This window comes from Macaca nemestrina, chromosome 5 (genome assembly GCF_043159975.1).
Source record: "Macaca nemestrina isolate mMacNem1 chromosome 5, mMacNem.hap1, whole genome shotgun sequence".
In the NCBI taxonomy this organism is placed as follows: Eukaryota; Metazoa; Chordata; class Mammalia; order Primates; family Cercopithecidae; genus Macaca; species Macaca nemestrina.
In genome coordinates this window covers 150,139,387-150,164,206 of record NC_092129.1, presented here as the reverse complement: position 1 = coordinate 150,164,206, position 24,820 = coordinate 150,139,387, and the positions used below count along the sequence as shown (strand labels likewise).

Below are 24,820 nucleotides of genomic sequence, written 5' to 3'. Positions count from 1 at the left end.
GTCAATGCCTTACACATAGTATATAAATACGCAAGAAAACATTGTGGTTGTATTTATAATTAATTTATTTAAAAGAATGGATCACGTTATATGAAAAGTACTTTTGTTTTTCTCAGCCCCTTAATGATTTAGGAGATTCAAATGTAGAGCTATGGGTGAATTTCTTTTCATATGATCATTGGAGGGTATTTTTTTTCTCCAGAATGAGAGAGGCTGAGATCGATTGCTAAGAGAACTCTTAGGACAAGAAATTGTAATATTTGACTTTGGTTTTCAACTCTCTAAGAAGGGATATATTCCCTCCTTATGGCCCATAAGTGTTTATTCAAGGTATTTCATATGCAACAGATGTTAATGCATGTTTACTTTGGGGAGGAGGTGAAGAAAGTTCAAGGAGAAAATGATTTAAAATGCAGACTGGGAATCAGTAAGCACAGGGAGTCGGAACCAGTGATGATCATGAAAATGTCCATCACAGAGCACAGAGGATTTTTAGGGCCATGAAACTACTCTATTTGATACCACAACGGTGAAAAATGTCATTATGCATTTGCCCAAAATTCACAGAATGTACAACACCAAGAGTGAGACTTAATGTAAACTATGGACTTTGGGTAATAATGATGTGCCAATGTAAGTTCATAAATTGTAGCAAATGTACCACTCTAGTGGGAAATATTGCTAATGGGGGAGGCTATGCATGTGTGGGAGCAGAGTGTGTCTGGCAGCAGTCCCTAGCCTTTTTTGGCACCAGGGACCAGTTTTATGGAAGACAATTTTTCCACAGAGAGCAGGGTGGAATGTGGGTATGATTTAGGGATGAAACTCTGAAACTTCCACCTCAGATCAACAAGCATTAGTTAGATTCTCAAAAGGAACATGCAACTTAGATTTCTTGCATGCACAGTTAACAATAGGGTTCGCGCTCCTATTGGGAACAATAGGGTTCGAGAATCTAATGCCACCACTGATCTGGTGGAAGGCGGGGCTCCGTTGGTAATGCTAGTTCACCCACTGCGTGGCTGTTTCTAACAGGCCACCAACTGGTACCAGTCCATGGCCGGGGGTTTGGGGACCTCTGGGGTATCTCTGCACCTTCTGCTCAGTTTTTCTGTGAACCTACAACTGCTTCAAAATAAAGTCTGTTTTTGAAAAGGAAAAGAAAAGGAAACTGATTATGATTCCAAATATATAAAATCAAAATTTTAGTATGAAAAACAGTCACATTGAAATTCACCAATGGACTATGAAATTTTTAGCAGCAGGGTTTCAAATAAATTTCATATAAATTTCAATGATTCATGAGGCAAGAACCCAGTATTTTGGAGTTGTGTGCATTGGTGTGCATGTGTGTGTGTCTGTGTGTGTGTAATATAAGGTTTATACTGAATGTCATAATGATCAGAGTCGTGCAGAAATCTACAAATGCTGCCCAACTCAGGCTTCTTCCTCAAGAAGTATTGTGGAAAGCTTTTAATAAAATGATAGTTGCATTTTATTAAAAGTATGTATTCAAAAAATGTTTATGTAATGTTAAAATAGCAGAATTAAAACTAACTCTAAAAAATAAGAGTAAATATTTCTTTTTATCAGCTAAAAAGTAGGGTCATTATTGACATTAGTATAAATAGGGTTACAGATCCACCTGCATTTTAAATCATGCGATTCTTAAAAAATTATTTTTGAGTTATTTGAATTATTTCAGATTACATACATAAAATATGACTTCATTAATATTTAATATCACGCTATTTAAAATTTACAAAATTAGTGGGTCACAGAGACTCATGCCTGTGATCTTAGCACTTTGGAGGTCAGTGTGGGAGGATTGTTTGCAGCCAGGAGTTCAACAGCTATGTGAGCAACAAAGCAAGAACCCCGTCTCCATAACATAAAAATTAATTAGTTGGCCCGGTGTGGTGGCTCACACCTGTAATCCCAGCACTTTGGGAGGCTGAAGCGGGTGGATCATCTGAGGTTGGGAGTTCGAGACCAGCCTGACCAACATGGAGAAACTCTGTCTCTACTAAAAATACAAAAAAAAAAAAAAATAGCCGGGCATGGTGGCGCATGCTTGTAATCCCAGCTACTAGGGAGGCTGAGGCAGGAGAATCGTTTGAACCCGGGGAGGCAGAGGTTGTGGTGAGCCGAGATCACACCATTGCACTCCAGCCTGGGCAACAAGAGCAAAACTCCGTCTCAAAAATAAATAAATAATAAATAAATAAATTAGCTCATGGTGGCGCTCCTGTCCCAGCTACTCTGGAGGCTGATGTGAGAGGAGTGCTTGAGCCCAGGAGTTCAAGGCTTCAGTGGGCTAGGATTGTGCCACTGCGCTCACCCCAGCCCAGGCAACAGAGCAAGACCCCATCTCTAAAAATAAATAAATAAATAAAATTTACAAAATTCCAAAAATCACATGAAATATTTCAGGCTTATACTTATCACATACAAACAAGGGATTTGAAGACTTAAACATTTTATTACAAATGAAGCACTTCATGCACAGACTGGCACATAGTAAGTAGTCAATAGGTGTTAACAATTGGTGTTATTGTTAAATTCTGGAGTTCAACTAACAAATCCCACAGCAAACAATACCACAGGGATGCAACCAATAAGATCCAGAATATGGGAACTTCTGCTAGATAAACAACTCCATTTCTTCAGCAACAATTCAAAGAGAGAGAGAGATAAAATAAGCTATACATTTTTAAAAGGCTGGAGAAATATATGAACCAAATTTATATGAGGCAATCAGAAAAACTGACACTGACCATATTAAGGTATTCTCTAATTTTAGTGTGGCAATGGCATTGCTGTTATGTTTCTAGAAAGTCATTATGCTTTAGATTTTCATAATAAAATAATTATGAATGAAATATGATATCTGAAAGTATCTTCAAAATAACCCAGTATGCAAGGATGATTAATTGGGTGGGTTTACAAAATTGCCCATGAATTGAACATTGTTAAAACTGGGCTGTTAAAACATGGTACTTGACGAGGTGCAGTGGCTCACGCTTGTAATCCTAGCACTTTGGGAGGCCCAGGCAGGTGGATCGCCTGAGGTCAGGAGTTCAAGACCAGCCTGGCCCACATGGCGAAACCTCGTCTTTACTAAAAATACAAAAAATTAGCTGGGCATGGTGGTGGGCGCCTATAATCCCAGCTACTTGGGAGGCTGAGGCAGGAGAATCGCTTGAACCCAAGAGGTGGAGATTTCAGTGAGCTGAGACTGCGCCACTGCACTCCAGCCTGGGAGACAGAGTGAGACTGGGTGACAAGAGTGAAACTCCATCTCAAAAAAAAAAAAAAAAGAAGTATGTAAGATGGTTCATGAATTAAAACAGAGTTTTTAGAAATTGGACTATTACTCAGTCACAAAAAGTCTTCAGACTAATCCCTAGGGAGTTCTGAAGCTGTAAGAGGCCTTTGGAGTTGGCCCAAATTAGGGAAAGAGTTTAGGACCTTTATACCCGTATACTGACCAGTCATTATAGGTGGGTTCTTCCTGGGAAGTGGAGTAAAATTTGATGAGTCAGCTCTCATCACCTAAGGGAATTCCGGGGGATGACTGACAGCTGAGGGCAGTAAGCCAGCAATGAGTGATTAAATCCTTCAGTCCCAAAGTGGGGAGTTTAGGTAGAACAGAATAGCATCCACAACAGAAACGGTGTCTAGTTCCTGGGAATACATATATCTTCATGTGGAAGAAAACAAACAAGTGTGTGTGTGTGTGTGTGTGTGTGTGTGTGTGTGTGTGTTTTGAGATGGAGTCTCACTCTGTCATCCGGCTGGAGTGCAATGGCCTGGTCTCGGCTCACTGCAACCTCTGCCTCCTGGGTTCAAGTGATTCTCCTACCTCAGCCTCTGAGTAGCTGGGACTACAGGCACGTGCCACCATGCCCGGTTAATTTTTGTATTTTTAGTAGACACAGAGTTTCACCGTGTTGGCCAGGCTGGTCTTGAACTCCTGACCTCGTGATCTGCCCTCCTTGGCCTCCCAAAGTGCTGGGATTACAGGCGTGAGCCACCGTACCCGGAGCACCTGGCCCAAATAAATGTTTTTTAAAATTCATCATCTATTTAAAAATTTAAAATAGAATTACCACATGATCCAGCAATTCCACTCCTGGGTACGTCTACAAACAAAACGAAATCAGTGTATCAAAGAGTTATCTGCCCTCCCATGTTCATTGCAGCACTACTCACAATGGCCAAGAGATGGAATCAACCTAAGTGTCCATCAGCAGATGAGTGGAAAAAGAAACTGTGGTCTATATATGCAATGGAATACTATTTAGCCTTCTAAAAGAAGGAAATCTTTTACATTATTTACAACATGGATGAACCTGGGGGACATTATGTTAAGTGAAATAAGCCAGGCACAGAAAGACAAATACTGCATGACCTCACTGACATGTGGAATCTAAAAAAGTCAAAATCATGGCAGGTGGGGGAGTGGGAGTAGGAGGGAGGGGGACAAGGAGGAATGAGAAGACGCTGGTCAAAAGGTACAAAGAAGGGCAGGGTGTGGTGGCTCATGCCTGTAATCCCACCACTTTGGGAGGCTGAGGTAGGTGGATTTGTTGAGCCCAGGAGTTCAAGACCAGCTGGGCAGCATGGTGAAACCCTGTCTTTACAAAAAATACAAAAATTAACCAGGCATGATGGCACATCCCAGTAGTCCCAGCTACTCCAGAGACTCAGGTGGGAGGATGGATTGAGCCTGAGAAGTCAAGGTAGCAGTGAGCTGTGATCGCACTACTACACTCCAGCCAGAACTAGATCCTGTCTCACAAAAAAAAGTACAAAGTTTCAGTTAGGCAGGAGGAATAAGTACTGGAGATCAATTGTACAGCATGGTGACTACAGTTCATAATAATAATGTATAGTCGTCTCTCGGCATCCATGAGGAATTGGTTCCAGGACCCTCCCTGTATACCAAAATCTGAGAATGCTCAAGTCTTTTCTTAAAAAGTGGCTTAGTTTTTGCATATAACCTAAGCCTATCCTCTCATATACTTTAAATCATCTCTGGATTACTTATAATACCCAATACAATGTAAATGCTATGTAAATAGTTGTTATGCTGTATTATTTTTGAATTGGAATTATTTTTACTGTTATATTTCATTTTTTCCTACATATTTTCAATCCACAGTTGAATGAATCAGAGGATGTAGAACCCATAGATACAGAAGGCTAACTGTATCGTATATTTGAAAATTGCTAAGAGAGTAGACTGTAAATATTCATACCACAAAAAAATGTGAAGTGATGGATATGTTAATTAGCCTGGTTTAACACATGTATCAAAAAGCCATGTAGTACCCTGTAAATACAGTTATTTGTCAATTAAAAATAATTAATGAATTTAAAATTATTTTGAAGTGTAACATTCTTAACTTTTTTTTGTTCAAATAAAGTTTTCTGTTTTTTAATTTTTTTAACTTGTTTTAAAAAATCATCTCTTAACTTCCATTAACTCAATTGATTCACTCTATTAACTTAAGAACTCTCTTCCTTAAGTTAAACATTTCATGGGCCGAGTGTGGTGGCTCACGCCTATAATCCCAGCACTTCGGGAGGCCGAGGCTGGCAGATCACGAGGTCAGGAGATCAAGACCATCCTTGATGAAACCCCGTCTCTACTAAAAATACAAAAATTTAGCCAAGCGTGGTGGTGGGCACCTGTAGTTCCAGCTACTCAGGAGGCTGAGGCAGGAGAATGCCAGGAACCCGGGAGGCGGAGCTTGCAGTGAGCCAAGAGCATGCCACTGCACTCCAGTCTGGGCAACAGGGCAAGACTCCGTCTCAAAAAAAAAATTAATGATAATCAGGAAGGGCAAGGTTATGTTGCAATATCTTAACCCACAGTAAAAAGTAGATTTCAGTGGCTTAACTCAATAAGGAGACTTAATTCCACTGTTATTCAAGTGACACAGGTTATGGAGTTTCCAGCATCTCATACACCATCATGCACCTACTTGCAAGTTCTATTGGCTACTGCTAGTCAAATGACCCCAACCTAACAGCAGAAAAGACTGGGAAATGCACAGGAGCTTTGGAATACTGGCGAGCACCATTGTCTCCAAACGATATGCTGTTATTATCTATAAGGTAAGGAAAAATGCTCAAGACTGGTAGGTTGTTCTCTTGAAAACCCACACAGTTTCCTCCAAGTTATGTGCTGACTAAGACTCAGTTTTTTGTGCTAGCAAACTTATTTTTACAGCATGTACTTGTTCTTTTAATTAAATTATCCATGAAATACTATCAAATGAAGTCTGGGCAAAAAAAGTTGTTTCTATGAAACTGTCAATGGAAGAAAGAGAAGAAGATTTTGATTCTCTCATTAATAAAGAATCTTCCAGCATGTGCTCAGTGTGACAATCCTGAACTGTGAGAATGTCCTAGAATATAATCTATCACCCATCCTGATTATAGGGCTTATGCTTCAACTAGAAAACTCAGATCTCGATGTCTCCCTAAACTGTGAGTCTGGTTCAATCCCCAGCCCTGCCTCTTCCCTTTACAGGGTCAAAAGCCAGGAGCTACACATAGAGACTGAGGACACCCTGAACAACCCAGGACATGCCTTCCCCTTTTCCCCAAAAGCATCACTCCCTTTGGATCCCTATGGTGAATGACAATGCACACTCTGAGGAAGAAGACAAAATTGGCACAAAATTTTTGACTCCATTCAGCATTTTGCTTGGGGAAAATTCAGACCATAACCCTAGGGAGCAGAATCTCAAGTGTCGGTACCTCTTTGTGCGCCAGTGTCCCTGTCTGAGGACCTGCATGACAGCCTGGAGTACAGGAGATGAACGTACAAAGGAGACCTAGTTCTCCACTCTGACCTTGTCCATAAGAAGGAAGTGCTTGCCAAAAACTCCTCAGGCCCAGTGTGTGGGTGAGGGAGAAAGGAAGATGGGATGTCTGCTTTCAGGGTCACGGCCTTACATAACCTCGCAGAAGCTCCCAGACTCTGTCTTCACGATGAAACTCAGAGACTGAGATGTAGACTAGCTTCAGGGCTGGGCCCACATCAAAGGGGCCACAGTGTGTAGTGACCTCCCTCATAACAGGGAAAAGAGTGTCCTCAGGAATCAACAGGTTACTATGTCAATGACAAAGGGAGCTCAGACAAAGAGTGGAATGACTGTGAACAGGTACCCCCAACGAGGAACCCCAGAACCAGAGGGAGCTCTGCCATTTGTCCTATGGGCTCCCCAAGAAACAAACTGCCCCTTACACCCCTCCACTGTGAGGAGGCTCTGGAGGCTGAGGTGCTCCACATGGCTGGTGTAGACATCTGTACACTGGAAGTCATTTCCAGTACCACAAGGATCTGGAAAATCCAGTCCTCCTTCCTAGTAAGAGGGATGAGCACGTTGGCTGGCAGCCTCCCATGCACAGGATGGTGTGTGTGAGAGGTGTGCATGTTTCTCAGGGTTGGCCAATCAGAATCTTTCCTAAAGTTGTTAAAACTCTGGTAGACATTCTAGAAACATATATAACAGAGACAGACAAACAGACACACACACACACACACATACACACAGAGCGAGAGATGAGATAAGACGTGAAGTGATAAGGAAGAGAAATACAGAAAAATAGGTGCAAAAAGAAACATGGAGATAGAAAAAAATGCAGATAAACAGTGACAATGGATTAGAAAAATAGAAAGAAAGGCAACAATGTAGTGAAAGACACAACAAGGGGACAGAGACAAAGGTGCAGAGAGACACACAGAAAGAACTATACAGAGACAAAGAGACACAGAGAAAGAGACAGATTTACAGAGATAAAACAGAGAGAGGTGAAGATCTCATTGTGTATCTGGAACTAGTCACTTCTGAAATCAACTTGACTCTAGGCTTCCTTTGTACCATGAACAAAATATATTTGGGTTTCTATTGTTTAGAATAAAAAATAGTACTTTTATTGCTGGTTTTGCTTTCTTAAAAGTAAAAATTATTCTTGATGGATGTGACTTGCCAGAATGTTTGAAACACCAGTGACCCAGGGTCACTATATCTGTCCCCAAACAATTCCACCATGCTTACTTACACAGCACTCATCAACCAGAAGAGAGGCTGGGATATTCTCTGGCCACTGCACTGAACATCAATGTGAAAGAACCAAGAATGATGTGACAACTGAGTTGACTTTCTACCTCCTCTGCCCACCCTGACTTTGCACCCCACATTCTTTCAGTGTCTTTTCAAGGTACAACCGTCCTGGCCACAGGTTGGCTGAGTCACCTCAAGGTATGTTCCTTCATTCTGCAGTGATTTCCTGCCTCTGCTCAATTAAGGAAGTTGAGAATACAGACAACTCAGGATCATGTTTAATTAGGTAAAAAAGCTCTGAAGTCAGGTAACGGTTTTCATGTGCTTCTCTTGAGCAGTCTGAGGAGAGAATAGAAACAGAAACCCCTTGGGGCCTGAGCAGACGCAGCTGGCCATGCACAGGCAGAGGCTCTGGGTCAGTGCAGGAAGCAGGGTCACAGCCAGCGCCTTGGGGTGGGGATGAAAGGAGATGACCTGGTGGCTGCATGACAGCCACTGTAGGACTCTGATCTCAAGGGGACAGGCTGACACGGGCAGCTGGGGATTCTGGGCAGGGACAAGCAGGCATTACAGAAGAGAGATAACCAATCCCAGTTAAAATAGTCTCAGGAGTCAGTGCGGGAGCCCTGGAGAAGAGAGAAGAGGGACGATCAGCACAGGGCACGCTGGTGGGCCTGCCATCTCCCCCACCCCTCAGGGGCCCCCTGCAGCTTCAGACAGAGAAAGCTGAGGTCCAGGGTGATGACATCCAGGGTGATGAAGTGATAAGGAAGATACATCACCTCCCCCAAGATCTGTGTAAAGGTGAAATCAGCTCACGAGGACACAGAATTTCAGCTCGATGCAGATGTGTGGGAGGTGGGGGAACAGCTGTTACTCTTCTGGGGAATGTGAAGGGTTCAATCTTTTTAGGAAATTGGATGATATCTCATCCCAACCACTAGTAGCCTCTTTCAGTCACGGGAAAATGCCTACAGGCAGTAGCCACCAAAGTGTGGCACAAAGTGGGCATCATCCTAGTGTCTAACATTTAAGCTGTGGTTCTGGCTCCACATTTCACAAGAAGATGCCACCAAAGTTAAGGCTTGGCTCTGGGGAACAACCTACGGAGATTCCCAGAAACTGGCAAACCTCGCCTAAGTCTTGATCCTCATTGCAGCAAATAGGCCATGAACAGAGACCGTTGTGGTCAGGTACACTCAGCTCATGCTCTTTCCTCTTACACCTGTGCCCTCCCCGGATCACTGGATCATGGCTGAAATATTAACTGCTGGTGGAGACCCTTGAGGTCTTACAAAAGGAAGTTATGCAGAGAAAGGTCTCATTACACAAAGAGCCACTCTCTCACCCCAAAGGAAAATGACACATGTGACTTAATTAGAGTTATATCCTCTTCCCACCCATGTTCTTCAAGGCCTTAAGCACCCTAATTGAAAATCCCCTGAAACAAAGGAAATTGTCACTAGAATGCAAGGATGCCAAGGCTTTGACCCTCTTCATGGAGGAAGCTTTTGGAAAGGAGCCAGTGAGACAATGATGAATGGTAAGAACGTCCTGGAATAAGCTCTATCAGTCAGCTCTGTGACAAGGCTACTTTTCAAACAGTAAAGTCAGATTCCAATGCCTCCTCCAATCTTGTCCTGTCTCCTCCCACCTCCAGCCCAGCCTTCTTCCTCTCAGGGTGAGGAGGAAAGAGCTACATCTAGAGACAGGTCCTCTCCGAACAGAGGATCTGGGTCACAGCCCATCTTTCCCTTTACCCCTGGGGTTCCTCACCTTTCTGACTCCTGTGATGGATGATAAGGCCCAGTCCAAGGAAGATCATCCCCAGCACGAAGCCTCCAATGCCACTCAGCATCTTGCTCTGGGCAGATTCAGACTGAGCCCCTAAGAAGTAGAGCCTGAGTGTCAGTGTTTGTCCCCATACCCCATAGCATCCCTGCTGAGGAGCTGAAGTCCAGTCTGAGATGCAGGAGGTAAAGGCGTCAAAGGAACCTAGTTCTCCATTCAAATCACCCCTAAGGTGAGAGAGCAGGGAAGCAGATCTTTGCTCCTCAGGAACTCATCCATAACCTTAGACCCTAAGATCCCAGTCACAAGTCCTGATAATCAGTCCCTCCAAGCTATCAGGACTGGGATCCAGAGCAACAGTACGTAGAGTAATTTCCCTAGCATCTGGAAAGGTGATAAGATCAGGATTCTTCTGATGCACTTGCCATGAAGCAAGAGGTACTCTAGTCTCCTGTGATTCCCAGCTCAGCAGTGACATCAGGGATAAGAGACGGGAAGGGATGAGTCAGAGGGAGCTCTGCCCTTTCTCTTGTGGGGCCCAGAGTAACAGAAATTCAATATCTCCTTACGCCACTCCACGGTGATAGGGCTTTGGAGGCTGGGGTGCTCCACGTGGCAGGTGTAGACATCTCCACGCTGGGGAGTCATTTCCAGCATCACTAGGATCTGGAAGGTCCAGTCACCGTTCCTAATAAGGGGGGTGGACACAATGCCGGTTGTCTCCTCCTGGTCATTTCGAAACCACCGGACTTTGATCTGGCCTGGATAGAAATCTGTCACCGAGCAGACCAGCAGGTTGTGGTGGTTGAGGGCCTCTGTTCTGGATGGGGAGATGGTCACTGTGGGCTCCACTGAGGGCAGTAACAGACAGGAAAAGACATAGGAGTGAGATGTGAGATCACACAGCACGTCTGCCATGGGGAAGGGTCCCTCCTTGGAACCAGAGTGGAAAGACACTTGGAGTCCAAGTCTTGGATTAAGGTTCCTTCAACAAATATAAATATGACAGTCACTGAGAATCTAAAGATAAACAACATACCATGGTCCCTGCCTTTATAGAATGTGCAATCTAGTAACAGATACCAAAAAATAAGAAGAATGTTATTTCAAAAGTTTGTAATATTTGAAAAAAAAGTAGGCAGGCCTTGAAAACAAATAACACTGATCAAACATCATGTTTGCCCATAACTCAATTCCTTTATCTTCTCAGATTGCTACTCATAGTAAAAAAAAAAAATGGCACACTTTTCCCTGCCTCTTTACACATCTCACCCTTTACCTTTCAGGCCACTTTATTGCATTTCATTTATTCACTTACTGTGAAACTATAGTAAATATTTAACGTATACTTTCTTTAGTAATATGTTCTCTCATTTTCTTTTTTTTCCTTAATTTCTTTTCAACACACAAGTGAGTTTAATTACTAGTTGTCTACCCTACTCTATTCCCTTGCTATTGAGAAGTCTTGTTCTGAAATCAGACATTATCATGTATGTTCTCCACAGAAAATATTCTGAGATCCATGCAGACATCGGCCTGAGTTAATGAGCCTGTAATGTGAACATACAAATATAGGGATTTGCTGAGGTCAGCAGGTGGCATCCCAATTAAATTGTACTCATGAGCCATCATCCAGAAGGAATCACGGTTTCTACTTGGACTTGAACTTTTCTTTGGTTCTCCTTCTTGGAGTCCAACTGAAATCACAGTCAGCTATGTGGCCTTATAAGATTGGTTCGTCTTAAACAGATTGGGAGTAAAAGTAGAGGGCACAAATTCACGAGACAAGATGATAAAATAAATTTTATGGAAATAGAACTTAAATAGCAAAAACGTAAGTACTTGCTGGCATTAGGATGTGAGTCAAAAGAAGGCAAGGGAGTATAAAGTAAACTAAAAGTTTTGTGAATCTGCATAGATAACACTGGAGTCAGACTAGGGATTGATTAATCATGAATTTTCAATGCCTTGAAAGTATTGAATTTTGTCCCATTAACATGGAGAACAAACAGGAATACACTCATTGCTGCTTCTGGTCAAAACTGGATTTAACAAGGCTTTACATCCCTTTGACTCTATAGATGTGTAGTGAAGAACATAAAGAACGTTGTGTACTTTAGGAGGCTTAAGGTCTTGGTGAGTAATTGTGGGTTGATTACTTAAAGTGTTCATCATGTACCAATATTAGGATACATAAAGTGGTGATGCTAATCTCTAATGCACAAGTAGCTGTGAGATTAAATGACATATAATAGATGGTATTTGATAAGGCAACTGTCTAGAAATAAGTGCTCATTAAATGGGTAAAATTGACTTTCAAAATGTTTATTCCTGAAGTGGAAAGTGATGGGGGGAGGGGAGAACCTAGGCCAAAAGCAAACTGAAATTATTTTTATCCAATAATTTAATGGCTTCAATCTATTTATTCCAAAACTTCTGCTCTTTGCATTGTGCCATTTGTTCAGCTTTTCTAAGAAAGTAAAAGTCTGCCTCACAACATCACTCAAGCGTTGTTTTTATTTTTAGCAAATGCTTTTTTCTTCAAACTTTGTATTCACAAACTCTATTAAGATCCCAGTCAATAAGAGTTTACTTTAAAACAAATATAGTCCATTTTTAAGGCTCTGTTTACCTCTGTTTTTTCTTGAACGTAAGTGGATGGGCAGCTGAGTACATTTATTCATTAATTTACCAGAAGATCATTGAACTCATACCACATACAAGTTGATGTGTCAGATACCAGGCATGCAATAATTAAAACAGTCTCTCCCCTCAAAGATATCCAACATCAGTGGTAGCCATTTAAGAAAACAGAATTACGATGAATAATAATTTGAAGCCAAAAAGTCAAAATATCTTATTTCCCAACTGTAACTGCTGGATGCCCTGCGCGCAGATGTGGTGCAGCTCTAACTCCACCAGGCCAAGCCTGAAGCTTCCTGCGGCGCGAGCTGCCCACGTGGGTCTTGCTGGGTGGGGCAGTGCTATCGGGGCAGGTGGGCAGGGGAAGAGGGCGGGCATTCGGGGCAGAGAGAACTGCTTAGCAAAGGTAAGGCACGAGGAGGCAAACACATAAGGCACGAAGCGAGAAACGTGCGGAGCAGAGGACGAGGCCGATGGACGGGGAGGCTGAGGCGACACTAGGCAGCCTGACCAACTCTGTCTGTCCCCCTGCTCTGCCCTAGATCCCCGCCCCTCTGATGCACCTGCCCCACCACCCACGCCGCCAACTCCTGTCCCCTGGGGTGGAACGAATGGGGCTCAGATTCCAGAGGCCGCGCCTCCTTCGCCCTTCCCGGCTCAGATACTCGGGGCCCCTGCCAAAGGTGGGCCTCACTTAGGGGCGACGACGCTCACCTCGCCGCTGCAAGGTCGTGCCGAGCTCCAACTGGTAGTTGTGTATGCACACCGTGTCCAACTCCGCCCGTTTGCTCTCCAGGGCTTCCTTCTGGCTGTTCCAGTACTCGGCAATGGACCGCCCCAGCGGCGTCACCGGCAGGTACAACCCCACGTCGCTGTCGAAGCGCACGTACTCCTCTCGGTTATAGATGTATCTGTCTACACTCCACACGCGCTCTGTCCCGTTGGTGAAGTAGCACATGCCCTTAAACTGGAACACGAAATCCTCTGCCGGGAATCACCGGCCGGTCAGTTAGGCCCCAGCCCTGTCCCAGCCCGGCCGCCCCCACAGCCGCCGCCCTGACAGCCCGGAGCTGTGGAACCGACCGCGCGACCTCCAGTTCCCGCCGGCCCGTGCCTGGCGCTCCAGACCTGGGATCCTCCCGGAGGCTCTGCCCAGCCCTGCCCGCCCTCTCGGGGGTCTTCGGGAATCCGCCTTCCTACAGGCAGAAAAGGGCGGAAAGCCCTGTCCCTGCCTGAGCCTGTGAACCCAGAGAAGCGGCAGTCAAGTTGATTTCACACCGACCTCTGCACTTAGAGGGATCAGGGCGTTCTCGCATGAAATCCCACTTTCCATGGAGTTCCTGGGAACCTCAGGGATAAAGTTATCCACATAAACCTGGGAGTTTAAGGGAATGACGAGACAGGTCCAGGAACTAAGCCTGTCCTCGCTCTGATACGCGTATTCTCTTGGTCCCTGAGTAAAATACCTTCCTTCCTGTGCCTGGATTTACCCTCCCAAGTGCCCTGTGAGGTTCACTCACTTCTGTGTTAGAAAGGACCTACACCTCTGAGTCCTAGAAAGAAACATTTATTCATGGAGAGAGCACAAGTTTTTGAATTTGATAAACTAGATTCCAATTAAACTGTGGCAGTCACCAGCTCGGGCAGGTTTTGTAACAGAATATTCACATCACAAGTATAGTTGTGTAAAAGAAAATCATGGTATCTATACACAGGATGTTAGAAGGAGTGAGAGAGAATTTATGTAAAGTATTGTTCTGTGTCTGAAGTGAGTGGTTTCACAATATGTGTTATTTCCCTTCTTTACATCCTCCTTTCTACTAAATTCAGTCCACCAATCGGGTCTCTGAATCCCACTCAAGTCACCATTTGCCCATAAATCAGTGAAACCTGAAGATTCCCTGTCTGTGGTCAGCCAGGCAGCTTCCCTCAGCACCAAGATTTTGTCTCCACAAACGCTCCACTCGGTCAGGAATACAGACAACTTTTCCTCAAATACGGAGACTACAGACACCATTACTGCCTTACATTTCCCAGTGCAGGATCTCATAGTATTTAGTCCAGGCAAAGTCTTGGGGCACGTTGAAATGACAAATCCTACTGTGTGTTTGGAGAAATTCATATCTTCAAAAATAACCCCATGCTTACTTTGTCCTATCACTGGTAGTAAATGTACACTTTGTCTCCTCTTTCCTCCTCTCTCCTCCTCTTCCAGGCTTAAGCCTGTAGGATGGGGATTGGACTGTGCTCACCTCATCACTAAAAGATAAATGGGAATGCAACATCGCTCTCTTTCCCAAAAGAGATAAAAGATAAAAGATTGTGTTCGAAATCTTAGAGATCACCATCTCCTATACCCCAGCCCAAGGACAGCCTGTTCCCAGAGTGGCGGCTCTGGAGAGCAGCTGCCCTGCACTTACCGGGAGAGTCTCTGCACTCAGCCACTGGGGTGCTCAGCATTGCCAGCATCAAGGTCACAGTTGCTGCCCGAAGGCCGCCAGGGATCCGCAAAGCCTTCTTCCAAGACATAATTGAGAAGAAGGGAAAAGTAGTGGTAGTCAACACAGCTCGGACCTGATGGATCTGATATACCCGGCAGAAAGAATAAAAACCTGCGGACGTTTCCATGCATGGTAGGATTGGGTGGTCCCTTGGAAAAGAACCAATCAGTACTGGAGCTAAAGGACCTCATCTGTCTCTGGGCAGACATTTTTTGTGTGAAGGTTCTCAATCCAGTGCCTGGCACTGTGACGTCTTCAAATTGCACTGGATGAACATTTGAGGTGAAAATTTCCTCTCAATTATAGAAGAGCTGAAGATTGAATGCCTCAGGGATTTTAAGAAGCCAAAGAAAAATGCGATTCAACAGTAAACATCTTTGTAATATTGATCAAAAACCGATTGTTCTTATACTTGGGATTCTTTCAATAGGGCAAATTAAGTGGGGATAATATTTCAGGGGAGAGAAAATCTCTGTGATAGAAATTTTTACTGCTGTCGTTTTTTTGTTTTTTTTTTTTGTTTGTTTGTTTGTTTTTGTTTTTTAAACGGAGTCTTGCTCCAGGCTGCACTCCAGGCTGGAGTGCAGTGGCCGGATCTCAGCTCACTGCAACCTCTGCCTCCTGGGTTCACGCCATTCTCCTGCCTCAGCCTCCCGAGTAGCTGGGACTATAGGCACTCGCTACTACGCCCAGCTAATTTTTTGTATTCTTTAGTAGAGACGGGGTTTCACTGTGTTAGCCAGGATGGTCTCGATCTCCTGACCTTGTGATCCACCCGCCTCGGCCTCCTAAAGTGCTGGGATTACAGGCGTGAGCCACCGTGCCCGGCCACTGCTGTCGTCTTAGACACGCTGAGGAGCCTTAAGTTTTGGTGAGAAGAGCACAGTTCTTAGAAGGAAATAATGGTGAGCTGCAGTTCCATCACTAATGTGTTTTAGGAGAGTAAACAAATTATTGAATTTATTTTTGCCCCAGGCTTCTCTTTGTAAAATGTGGGTCATGTTTCATGCATTTTACATCTAGATCTTCACATATACAAATTTAAGATTAATATGACTTGTTTAATGTTACAAAAGCCTCCTCCACTGTTATGTGTAACTATCAGGTTAACACCCACCCCTGCTGGTAAACGATTCTTCATTATACAAGAATATATTGTATTTATGCTCTTCGAGTGAAAGTATTTGAAAAGTTAATTAAGTTGACATTTCTTTTTTAAGTTCTTCAGCTGTTTAAATCCTCCCTGAACCATCTGATATCAGGTGCATCTGATATCAGCAAAGGCACAATACACATACCTTTACAGTATTCAGACATAGTTATGCTTAGATTTGAGAAGAGAGAGCAAGAGCTGTGGAGAGGCATTTCCTAGGTCCTGAATAGTATTAATGATGAAGAAAGTGTTTAGAGTCACAGATTGTACTGTGCCAGCCCTAAACATCAAATCCCAAATGGCAGAGGTATCAATGTGTTTTTTTTTTCAATTCTATATATTTTTTTATTTAACAATTCTTCATGGACATATCTACATCGACGTGTTTTTATATATAAACATAACTTATCAGGCTCCTCTTGCCAGTGACTAGGGACAGTACTAATGGTTACAAAGCAATTAGAACAATATCTGGCAAACATTACTTCTGACCCCAACCAAGACAGTAAATATCTCCACCTCTCTTCTTCTCTCCCTTTCTCTCTTTCTTTTCCCAAACTTTCAGGTTCTGCTTTTAAAGTAGAGAATACAATCTCAAATCAGAATATGAGTTTACCAGGTAAAAAGAAGCAGGGAAGAGGCAATAGCAAGAGGTTTGCAATAGTGACACATGAAAGCGTTGAGCCACTCCACTATTCTGTATTATTCAGTGCATAGTTCTAGAGCACCTGAGACTGAGAAGATTGCCACTGGGCGCCCAGCAGCAGTGGTGTACTCAGGATCAGGGTAAACCCCGTCTAAGGAGGGTCTCTGCTGCTGTGATGGGTGCATAAAGGGGGAACCATACTCACACCTGGAATGGAGTTGGGACAAGGAAGAATAGGCAGAGAGACCTGAAGGTGCCCTCAATGTCCTTCCTCAGCCCCCACCTCAGTGTCCCTCAGAATAGAGGTCTCTAATCAGTCCTCCCCTTCCTGTCTAAAGGAAAAACTTCCCACAGGTTTATCCTGAGGCAAAGGCTGCGTCAGACCTGGGGCTTCCCCAGTCTCACAGGCCTCTTCCCACAGACTTTTCAGCTAGCAACAAGTGTCACTTTAGAGCCTTTTTCTGACTGGCTAAAACCTCACTGGAAAGGTTTTGCTTCGGGCTTCTGCCAGCTGTGTCTACCTGACCCAGCCTTCTCCACAGTTGTCTACCCTGGCTGTATCCCTGCTGCATTATTCAGGGCATTCAGGCAGAAGAAGGCCAGAGAGGAAAGAAACTAGGTCAAGCATCCTTATTCAGAGTGTTTTATCTGAGTCGCCTGCCCAGCCTCTGTGGGGGCAGAGCAATTAGAGCATTTACCCCATTTGGGTAAACGGGCTAAAAAGACACTGCCATTAGTAGGGAGGGTCAGGGTTACAGTAGGGAGACTCTCTTCAGGGGACATTCTCTCTCCCTTCAGGTTGGAAGAAAAAGTCATGGACTCCTTCTTTGTGAAAATCAAGGGAGAAATCATCTTCCCTGGTCAGCATCTCTTGGAATCTGTGCTTGGTCAGTGGAGTTGAATGTGAACATAGGAGCCATCCTGTCACCAGAAGGACCATCCAGGACCCTACCCTGCATTTATTTCAGGAATCAAGAATCACTGTATATTCTGAAAGGTTCTGTGGCTTCCTTAATGCCAATGGTAATATAACTAGGAATGCTGCTCCCAGAATATTGTTTTCCTTTAATTAAAGTTTATCAAGCAGTTATCCCTAAATTTTTTAAAATCTTTGTGAAGCCACTTACATATTTCTTTTATATCAACTTCTAGGTAACCAGATATATATAAGAATTTTTCGTGGCACATATAAACTAGGTCCTTTCTCTTGGCACAAAGTTATCTCTTTTGAATCTCAGTCTAGAGAATCTGGAGAAAGAGCCAAATCAGTAGCATTCAGGGACTGTGTTCAGACAGTGGCTCCCACAAGCAAGTGGCCATGGTGAAATTCTAGGGTGGAAGTCAGATGAGAATTGGAGGATGATGGAGGGTGAAGGAGTAGGAGTATGAGAAAAGCTTTAGCAGGAAGATAGAAAATCAGGTGATACAAGGCATTTGGAACATTTGAGGGGAAATGAGGAATGTGGGTGATCTTGGCACAGAAGCCAAGATCCTCCTCATGCTGTATGAAAATAGCCCTTGAAGACAGAAGACTGTGACGAAAACCAAGCTGCCTGCAGTGGATATGCTGTACAATGAAGCTTTGTTTCCTGATCTATCTTTTCAGGTTCCTTCTTCCTGTCAATCTCCTCATCCACACATCGCCTCAGTTGGACCACTGGTGATTAAACCACCCAGAGCTAACCTACACATGTCACTCTTTCCAACACACCTCTGCTTGTCTCTACTTCTGGTTCCCTAGTGATGCCTGGGATATTTCCAGAGACAGCTCTTCCCCCAGCCTCTAGATTAGTAGTTACCATGTTCCTTCATTCCCAGAAAAAACTTAAATATCTCTCTGCGAGATCTTTATAATGTCTCCTTTTTCTATAAGTTCTTACCAGTAAAGAGAGGCCCTAATATTCAGTCACATAAAAATATATATAGTTTTTGAGTACTTAAACCCATATCCAAGTACTCAAGAACTCATGTGTCCAAGAACTCAGCTCAAGGCCATGGTTCATGCAAAACAGCAACATTAGCAGTAATATTTTGGGGAGAGTACTCTTATATCCTCAGATAGGAAAACTTAAGATATTCCATTTAAACCACAATGACATATCACCTCACATCGGTCAGAATGGCTATTATCAAAAAGACAAAAAGATAACAAGTCTTAAGGATGTAGACTAAAGGAAACATTTGTACTCTGTTGATGGGAATGTAAATTAGTACAAGCATTATGGAAAACAATATAGAAGTTCCTCAGAAAGTTAAAAATAGAACAATCATATGATGTAGTAATCCCATTTGCAGGATGTAGGCAAAGAATTTAAAATTAGTATGTTGAAAATATACCTATACTCCTATGTTCCTTGCAGCACTATTCACAATAGGCAAGGTGTATAATCAACCTGTGTCATTCAGCAGATGAATAGATAAATAAAATGTGGTATATACACCCAATTAAATCCTATTCAGGCATTAAAAAGAAGGAAATCCTGTTGTAAGTCAAAAAATGACTGAGGTAGGTCTCAATCAATTAAAGGTTTATTTTGCCAAGGTTGAGGAATACACCGGGGAAAACACAAATCACAGGAGCATCTGTGATCCATGCTTTTGCCAAAGAGGGTTTTGAGAACTTCAATATTTAAAGGAGAAAGAGCAAGCATGAGGGGAAGGAGAAAAAAAAGGAGGAAGAGTAGGCCATGACACAAGTGGTTACATTCCTGAGTCTTTGATTAGCCTCAGTAAATCTACATTTTACCTGTGAAAAGAGAGTAGAGGAAAAAGTTGATTATAAATTATCTTATGCTCAGTAAATCTACGTTTTACATAAAATTAAGTAAACATGTAAAAAGAGGGAAGGAGTAGAGGAAACGAGGTTATGACACAAGGTTGTGAAATTACCGTTATCCGTTTGGGAACAAAAGGAAAACAGTATTGGTGCCTCAGTCCTTAAGATTAACTTTCCCTTGGCATAGTGAGTTTGGGGTCCCAAGATTTTATTTTTCTTTCACAATGTTATTTGTGACAACATGCGTGAACCTAGAGGACATTACACCCAGTGAAATAAGCCAGATACGGAAAGACAAGTAATGCATGATCTTATTTATATGAGGAATCTAAAAAATCCCATTTTTGAATTGAATTGTTTCTTTATTTTATTTTGTTTTATGTTCTAGAGTACATGTGTAGGACATGCAGGTTTGTTACATGGGTAAATGTGTGACATGGCAGTTTGCTGCACCTATCAACCCATCACCTAGGTATCAAGCCCAGCATGCATGAGCTATTTATCCTGATGTTCTCCCTGCCCCGCCCCTCACAGGCCCCAGTGTGTGCTGTTCCCCTCCCTGTGTCCCTGTGTCTCATTGTTCAGCTCCCACTTATTATTGAGAACATCAGTATTTGGTTTTCTGTTCCTGCATTAGTTTGCTGAGGATAATGGCTTCCAGCTCCATCCATGTCCCTGCAAAGGACATAATCTCATTCCTTTTTATGGCTGCATAGTATTCCATGGTGTATTTGTATCATACTTTCTTTATCCAGTCTATCACTGATGGACATTTGGGTTGATTCCATGCCTTTGTTATTGTGAATAGTGCTTCAATAAACATACACATGCATGTATCTTTATAATAGAATGACTTATATTCCTTTGGGTATATACTCAATGATATGGTTTGGCTCTTCCCCACCCAGATCTCAACTTGAATTATATCTCCCAGATTCCCAACAATCTCCCATGTGTTGTGAGAGGGATCCAGTGGGAGGTAATTTGATCATGGGGGCCAGTCGTTCCCATGCTACTCTCATAATAGTGAATAAGCCTCACAATATCTGGTGGTTTTATCAGGGGTTTCTGCTTTTGTTTCTTCCTCATTTTCTCTTGCTGCAGCCATGTAAGACGTGCCTTTCACCTCCCACCATGATTCTGAGTCCTCCCCAGTCATGTGGAACTGTAAGTCCAATTAAACCTCTTATTCTTCCCAGTCTCCAGTATGTCTTTATCAGCAGTGTGAAACGAACTCATATAGTGAATTGGTTCCAGGAGTGGAGTGTTGTTGAAAAGATACCTAAAAATATAGAAGCAACTTTGGACCAGATAACAGGCAGAGGTTGGAACAGTTTGGAGGGCTCCAAAGAAGATAGGAAAATGTGGGCAAGTTTGGAACCTCCTAGAGATTTGTTGAATAGCTTTGACAAAAATACTGATAGTGATATGAACAATAAGGTCCAGCCTGAGGTGGTCTCAGATGGAGATGAGAAACTTGTTGGGAAAAGGAGCAAAGGTGACTCTTGTTATGTTTTACCAAAGAGACTGGCAGCATTTTGCCCTTGCCCTAGAGATTCGTGGAATTTTGAACTGAGAGAGATGATTTAGAGTATCTGACAGAAGAAATTTCTAAGCAGCAAAACATTCAAGAGGTGACTTGGGTACTGTTAAAAGCATTCTGTTTTAAAAGGGAAACAGCATAACAGTTCAGAAAAACTACAGTCTGGTGATGCAGTAGAAAAGAAAAACCCATTTTTAGGAAAAATTCAAGCCAGCTGCAGAAATCTGCATAAGTAGCAAGGAGCCTAATATTAATGCCCAAGATCATGGGAAAATGTCTCCAGGCCATGTCAGAGACCTTCACAGCAGCCCCTCCCATCACAGAACCAGAGGCCCAGGAGGAAAAAATGGTTTTGTGGACCAGGCCCATGGTCCCTGTGCTGTGTGCAGCCTAGGGACTTGGTGCCCTGTGTTCCAGCTGCTCCAGCCGTGGCTGAAAGAGGCCAATGTACAGCTCAGGCTGTGGCTTCAGAGGATGGAAGCCCCAAGCCCTGGCAGCTTTCATGTGGTGTTGAGCCTGCAGGTGCACAGAAGTCAAGAATTGAGGTTTGGAAACCTCCACCTAGATTTCAGAAGATGTAGAGAAACACCTAAATGCCCAGGCAAATGTTTGCTTCAGGGGCAGGGACCTCATGGAGAACCTCTGCTAGGGCAGTGTGGGAGAGAAATGTGGGGTCATAGCCCCCACATAGAGTCCTTACTGAGGAACTGCCTAGAGGAGCTGTGAGAAGAGGGCCACCATCCTCCAGACCCCAGAATAGTAGATCCACTGACAGCTTGCACTGTGGGCCTGGAAAAGCCACAGACAGTCAAAGTCAGCCCTTGAAAGCAGTCAGGAGGGAGGCTGTACCCTGCACAGCCACAGAGGCAGAGCTACCCACGACCAAGGGAACCCACCTCTTGTATCAGCATGACCTGGATGTGAGACCTGGAATCAAAGGAGATCATTTTGGAGCTTTAAAATTTGACTGCAGCTGGGCACAGTGGCTCGTGCCTGTAATCTCAGCACTTTGGGAGACCGAGGTGGGCAGACCACGAGGTCAGGAGATTGAGACCATCCTGGCTAACATCGTGAAACCCTGTCTCTACTAAAAATATAAAAAAGTTAGCAGGGCGTGGTGGCGGGCACCTGTAGTCCCAGCTACTCAGGAGGCTGAGGCAGGAGAATGGCGTGAACCCGGGAGGCAGAGCTGGCATTGGGCAGAGATCGTGCCACTGCACTCCAGACTGGATGACAGAGTGAGACTCCATCTCAAAAAAATAAACAAATACAAATAAAATAATAAAATAAAAAAAATTTGACTGCCCCACTGGATTTCAGACTTGCATGGGCCCTGTAACCCCTTTGTTTTGGAATGGCTGTATTTACCCAATACCTATACCCCCATTGTATCTAAAAAGTAACTAGCTTGCTTTTGATTTTACAGGCTATGTGGAAGGGACTTGCCTTGTCTCAGATGAGACTTTGGACTGTGGACTTTTGGATTAATGCTGAAATGAGTTAAGACTTTGGGGAACTGTTGGGAAGGCATGATTGGTTTTGAAATGTGAGGAAATGAGATTTGGAGGGGCCAGGGAAGAATCATGTAGTTTGTCTGTGTCCCCACCCAAATCTCAACTTGAATTGTATCTCCCAGAAATCCCATGTATTGTGGGAGGTACCCAGGGGGAGGTAATTGAGTCATGGGAGCTAGTCTTTCTCGTGCTATTCTCATGATAGTGGATAAGTCTCATGAGATCTGATGGGTTTATCAGGGGCTTCTGCTTTTGTTTCTTCCTCATTTTCTCCTGCCACTGCCGTGTAAGAAGTGCCTTTCACCTCCCACCATGATTCTGAGGCCTCCCTAGTCATGTGGAACTGTAAGTCCAATTACACCTCCTTTTCTTCCCAGTCTCAGGTACGTCTTTATCAGCAGCATGAAAATGAACTAATACACTCAGTAATGGAATTGTTGGGCCAAATGGCATTTCTGGTTCTAGGCCTGTGAAGAATTGCCACACTGTCTTCCACAATGGTTGAAATAATTTACATTCCCACCAACAGTGTAGAAGTGTTTCTTTTCCTCTGAAGCCTTGACAGCATCTGTTGTTTCTTGAGTTTTAGTAATTGCCATACTGACTGGCATGAGACGGTATCTCATTGTGATTTTAATTTAAATTTCTCTAATGATCAATGACGTTAAGCTTTTTTCATATGTTTGTTTGCTACATAAATGTCTTCTTTTGAGAAGTGTCTATTAATGTCCTTTGCCCACTTCTTAATTTTTTTTCTTGCAAATATGTTTCAGTTCCTTGTAGACTCTGTATATTAGACCTTTGTGAGATGGATAGGTTACAAAATTTTTCTCACATTCTGTTGGTTGTCTGCTCACTCTGATAATAGTTTATTTTGCTGTAGAGAAGCTCTTTAGTTTCATTAGATCCTATTTGTCAGTATTTGCTTTTGTTGCAATTACTTTTGATGTTTTTGTCATGAAGTCTTTGCCCATGTCTATGTCCTGAATGCTGTTACCTAGATTTTCTTCTTGGGTTTTTATAGTTTTGGGTTTTACATTTAAGTCTTTTGTCCATCTTGAGTTAATTTTTGTATAAGGTGTAAGGAAGGGGTCCAGTTTCAACTTCATGCATGTAGCTAGCCTGTTCTCCTAGCACCATTTATTAAATAGGAACTCCTTCCCCATTGCTTGTTTTTATCAGGTTTTTTGAAGATCAGATGGTTGTAGATGTGTGGTCTTACTTCTGAGTTCTGTATTCTGTTTCATTGGTCTGTTTTTGTAGCAGTACCATGCTGTTTTGGTTACTTCAGCCTTGTAGTATAGTTTGAAGTCAGGTAGCATGATATTTCCAACTTTGTTCTTTTTGCTTAGGATGATTGTCTTGGCTATATGGGCTTTTTTTGGCTCCATGTGAAGTTTTAAATAGTTTTTTCTAATTCTGTGAAGAATGTCAATGGTAGTTTGATGGGAATAGCATTGAATCTACAAATTACTTTGGGCAGTATGGCCATTTTCTTGATATTGATTTTTTGTATTCATGAGCATGGGATGTTTGTCCGTTTGTGTCCTCTCTCATTTCCTTGAACAGTGGTTTGTAATTCTCTTTTGTTAGCTGTATTCCTAGGTATTTATTGTCTTTGTAGCAATTGTGAATGGGAGTTCATTCATGATTTGGCTCTCTGCTTGTCTGTTGTTGGTGTATAGGAATGCTTCTGATATCTGCACATTGATTTTACATCCTGAAACTGCTGAAGTTCCTTATGAGCTTAAGAAGCTTTTGGACTGAGACAATGGGATTTTCTAGGATCTAGGATCATGTCATCTGCAAAGAAAGACAATTTGACTTCTTCTCTTCCTATTTGAATACGCTTTATTACCTTTTCTTGCCTGATTGCCCTGGCCAGAAATTCCAATACCGTGTTGAATAGGAGTGGTGACAGTGGACATTGCTGTTTTCTGCATGTTTTTAAGGGGAATGTTTCTGGCTTTTGCCCATTCAGTATGATATTATCTGTGGGCTTGTCATAAGTGACTCTTATTATTTTGAGATATGCTCCTTCAATATCTAGTTTATTGAGAGTTTTTAACATGAAGTGATGTTGAATGTTTTTGAAGGCCTTTTATCTTTTTTTTTTTTTTTTTTTTTTTTTTTTTTGAGACGGAGTCTCGCTCTGTTGCCCAGGCTGGA

The 24,820-nt window shown here is 43.0% G+C and overlaps 1 protein-coding gene across 2 annotated transcripts; it reads right to left on the bottom strand.

Moving 5' to 3' along the window:
• Positions 1–8,347: 8,347 nt before the first annotated feature.
• LOC105470433 (HLA class II histocompatibility antigen, DQ beta 1 chain) lies at positions 8,348–15,130 on the bottom strand. 2 transcript variants are annotated; one of them, XM_071097220.1, is made up of 5 exons: positions 14,939–15,130; positions 13,233–13,502; positions 10,445–10,726; positions 9,861–9,971; positions 8,348–8,710 (listed from the first exon to the last, which is right to left on the bottom strand). In XM_071097220.1, exons 1-5 carry the CDS (start codon positions 15,045–15,047, stop codon positions 8,697–8,699), a joined length of 786 nt encoding a protein of 261 aa, XP_070953321.1. In that variant the 5' UTR covers positions 15,048–15,130; the 3' UTR covers positions 8,348–8,696. The 2 variants fall into 2 exon arrangements, with proteins under 2 accessions (XP_070953321.1, XP_070953320.1); XM_071097219.1 differs by lacking the exon at positions 8,348–8,710 and having other exon boundaries at positions 9,841–9,971; positions 14,939–15,124.
• Between the last annotated feature and the right edge of the window lie 9,690 nt (positions 15,131–24,820).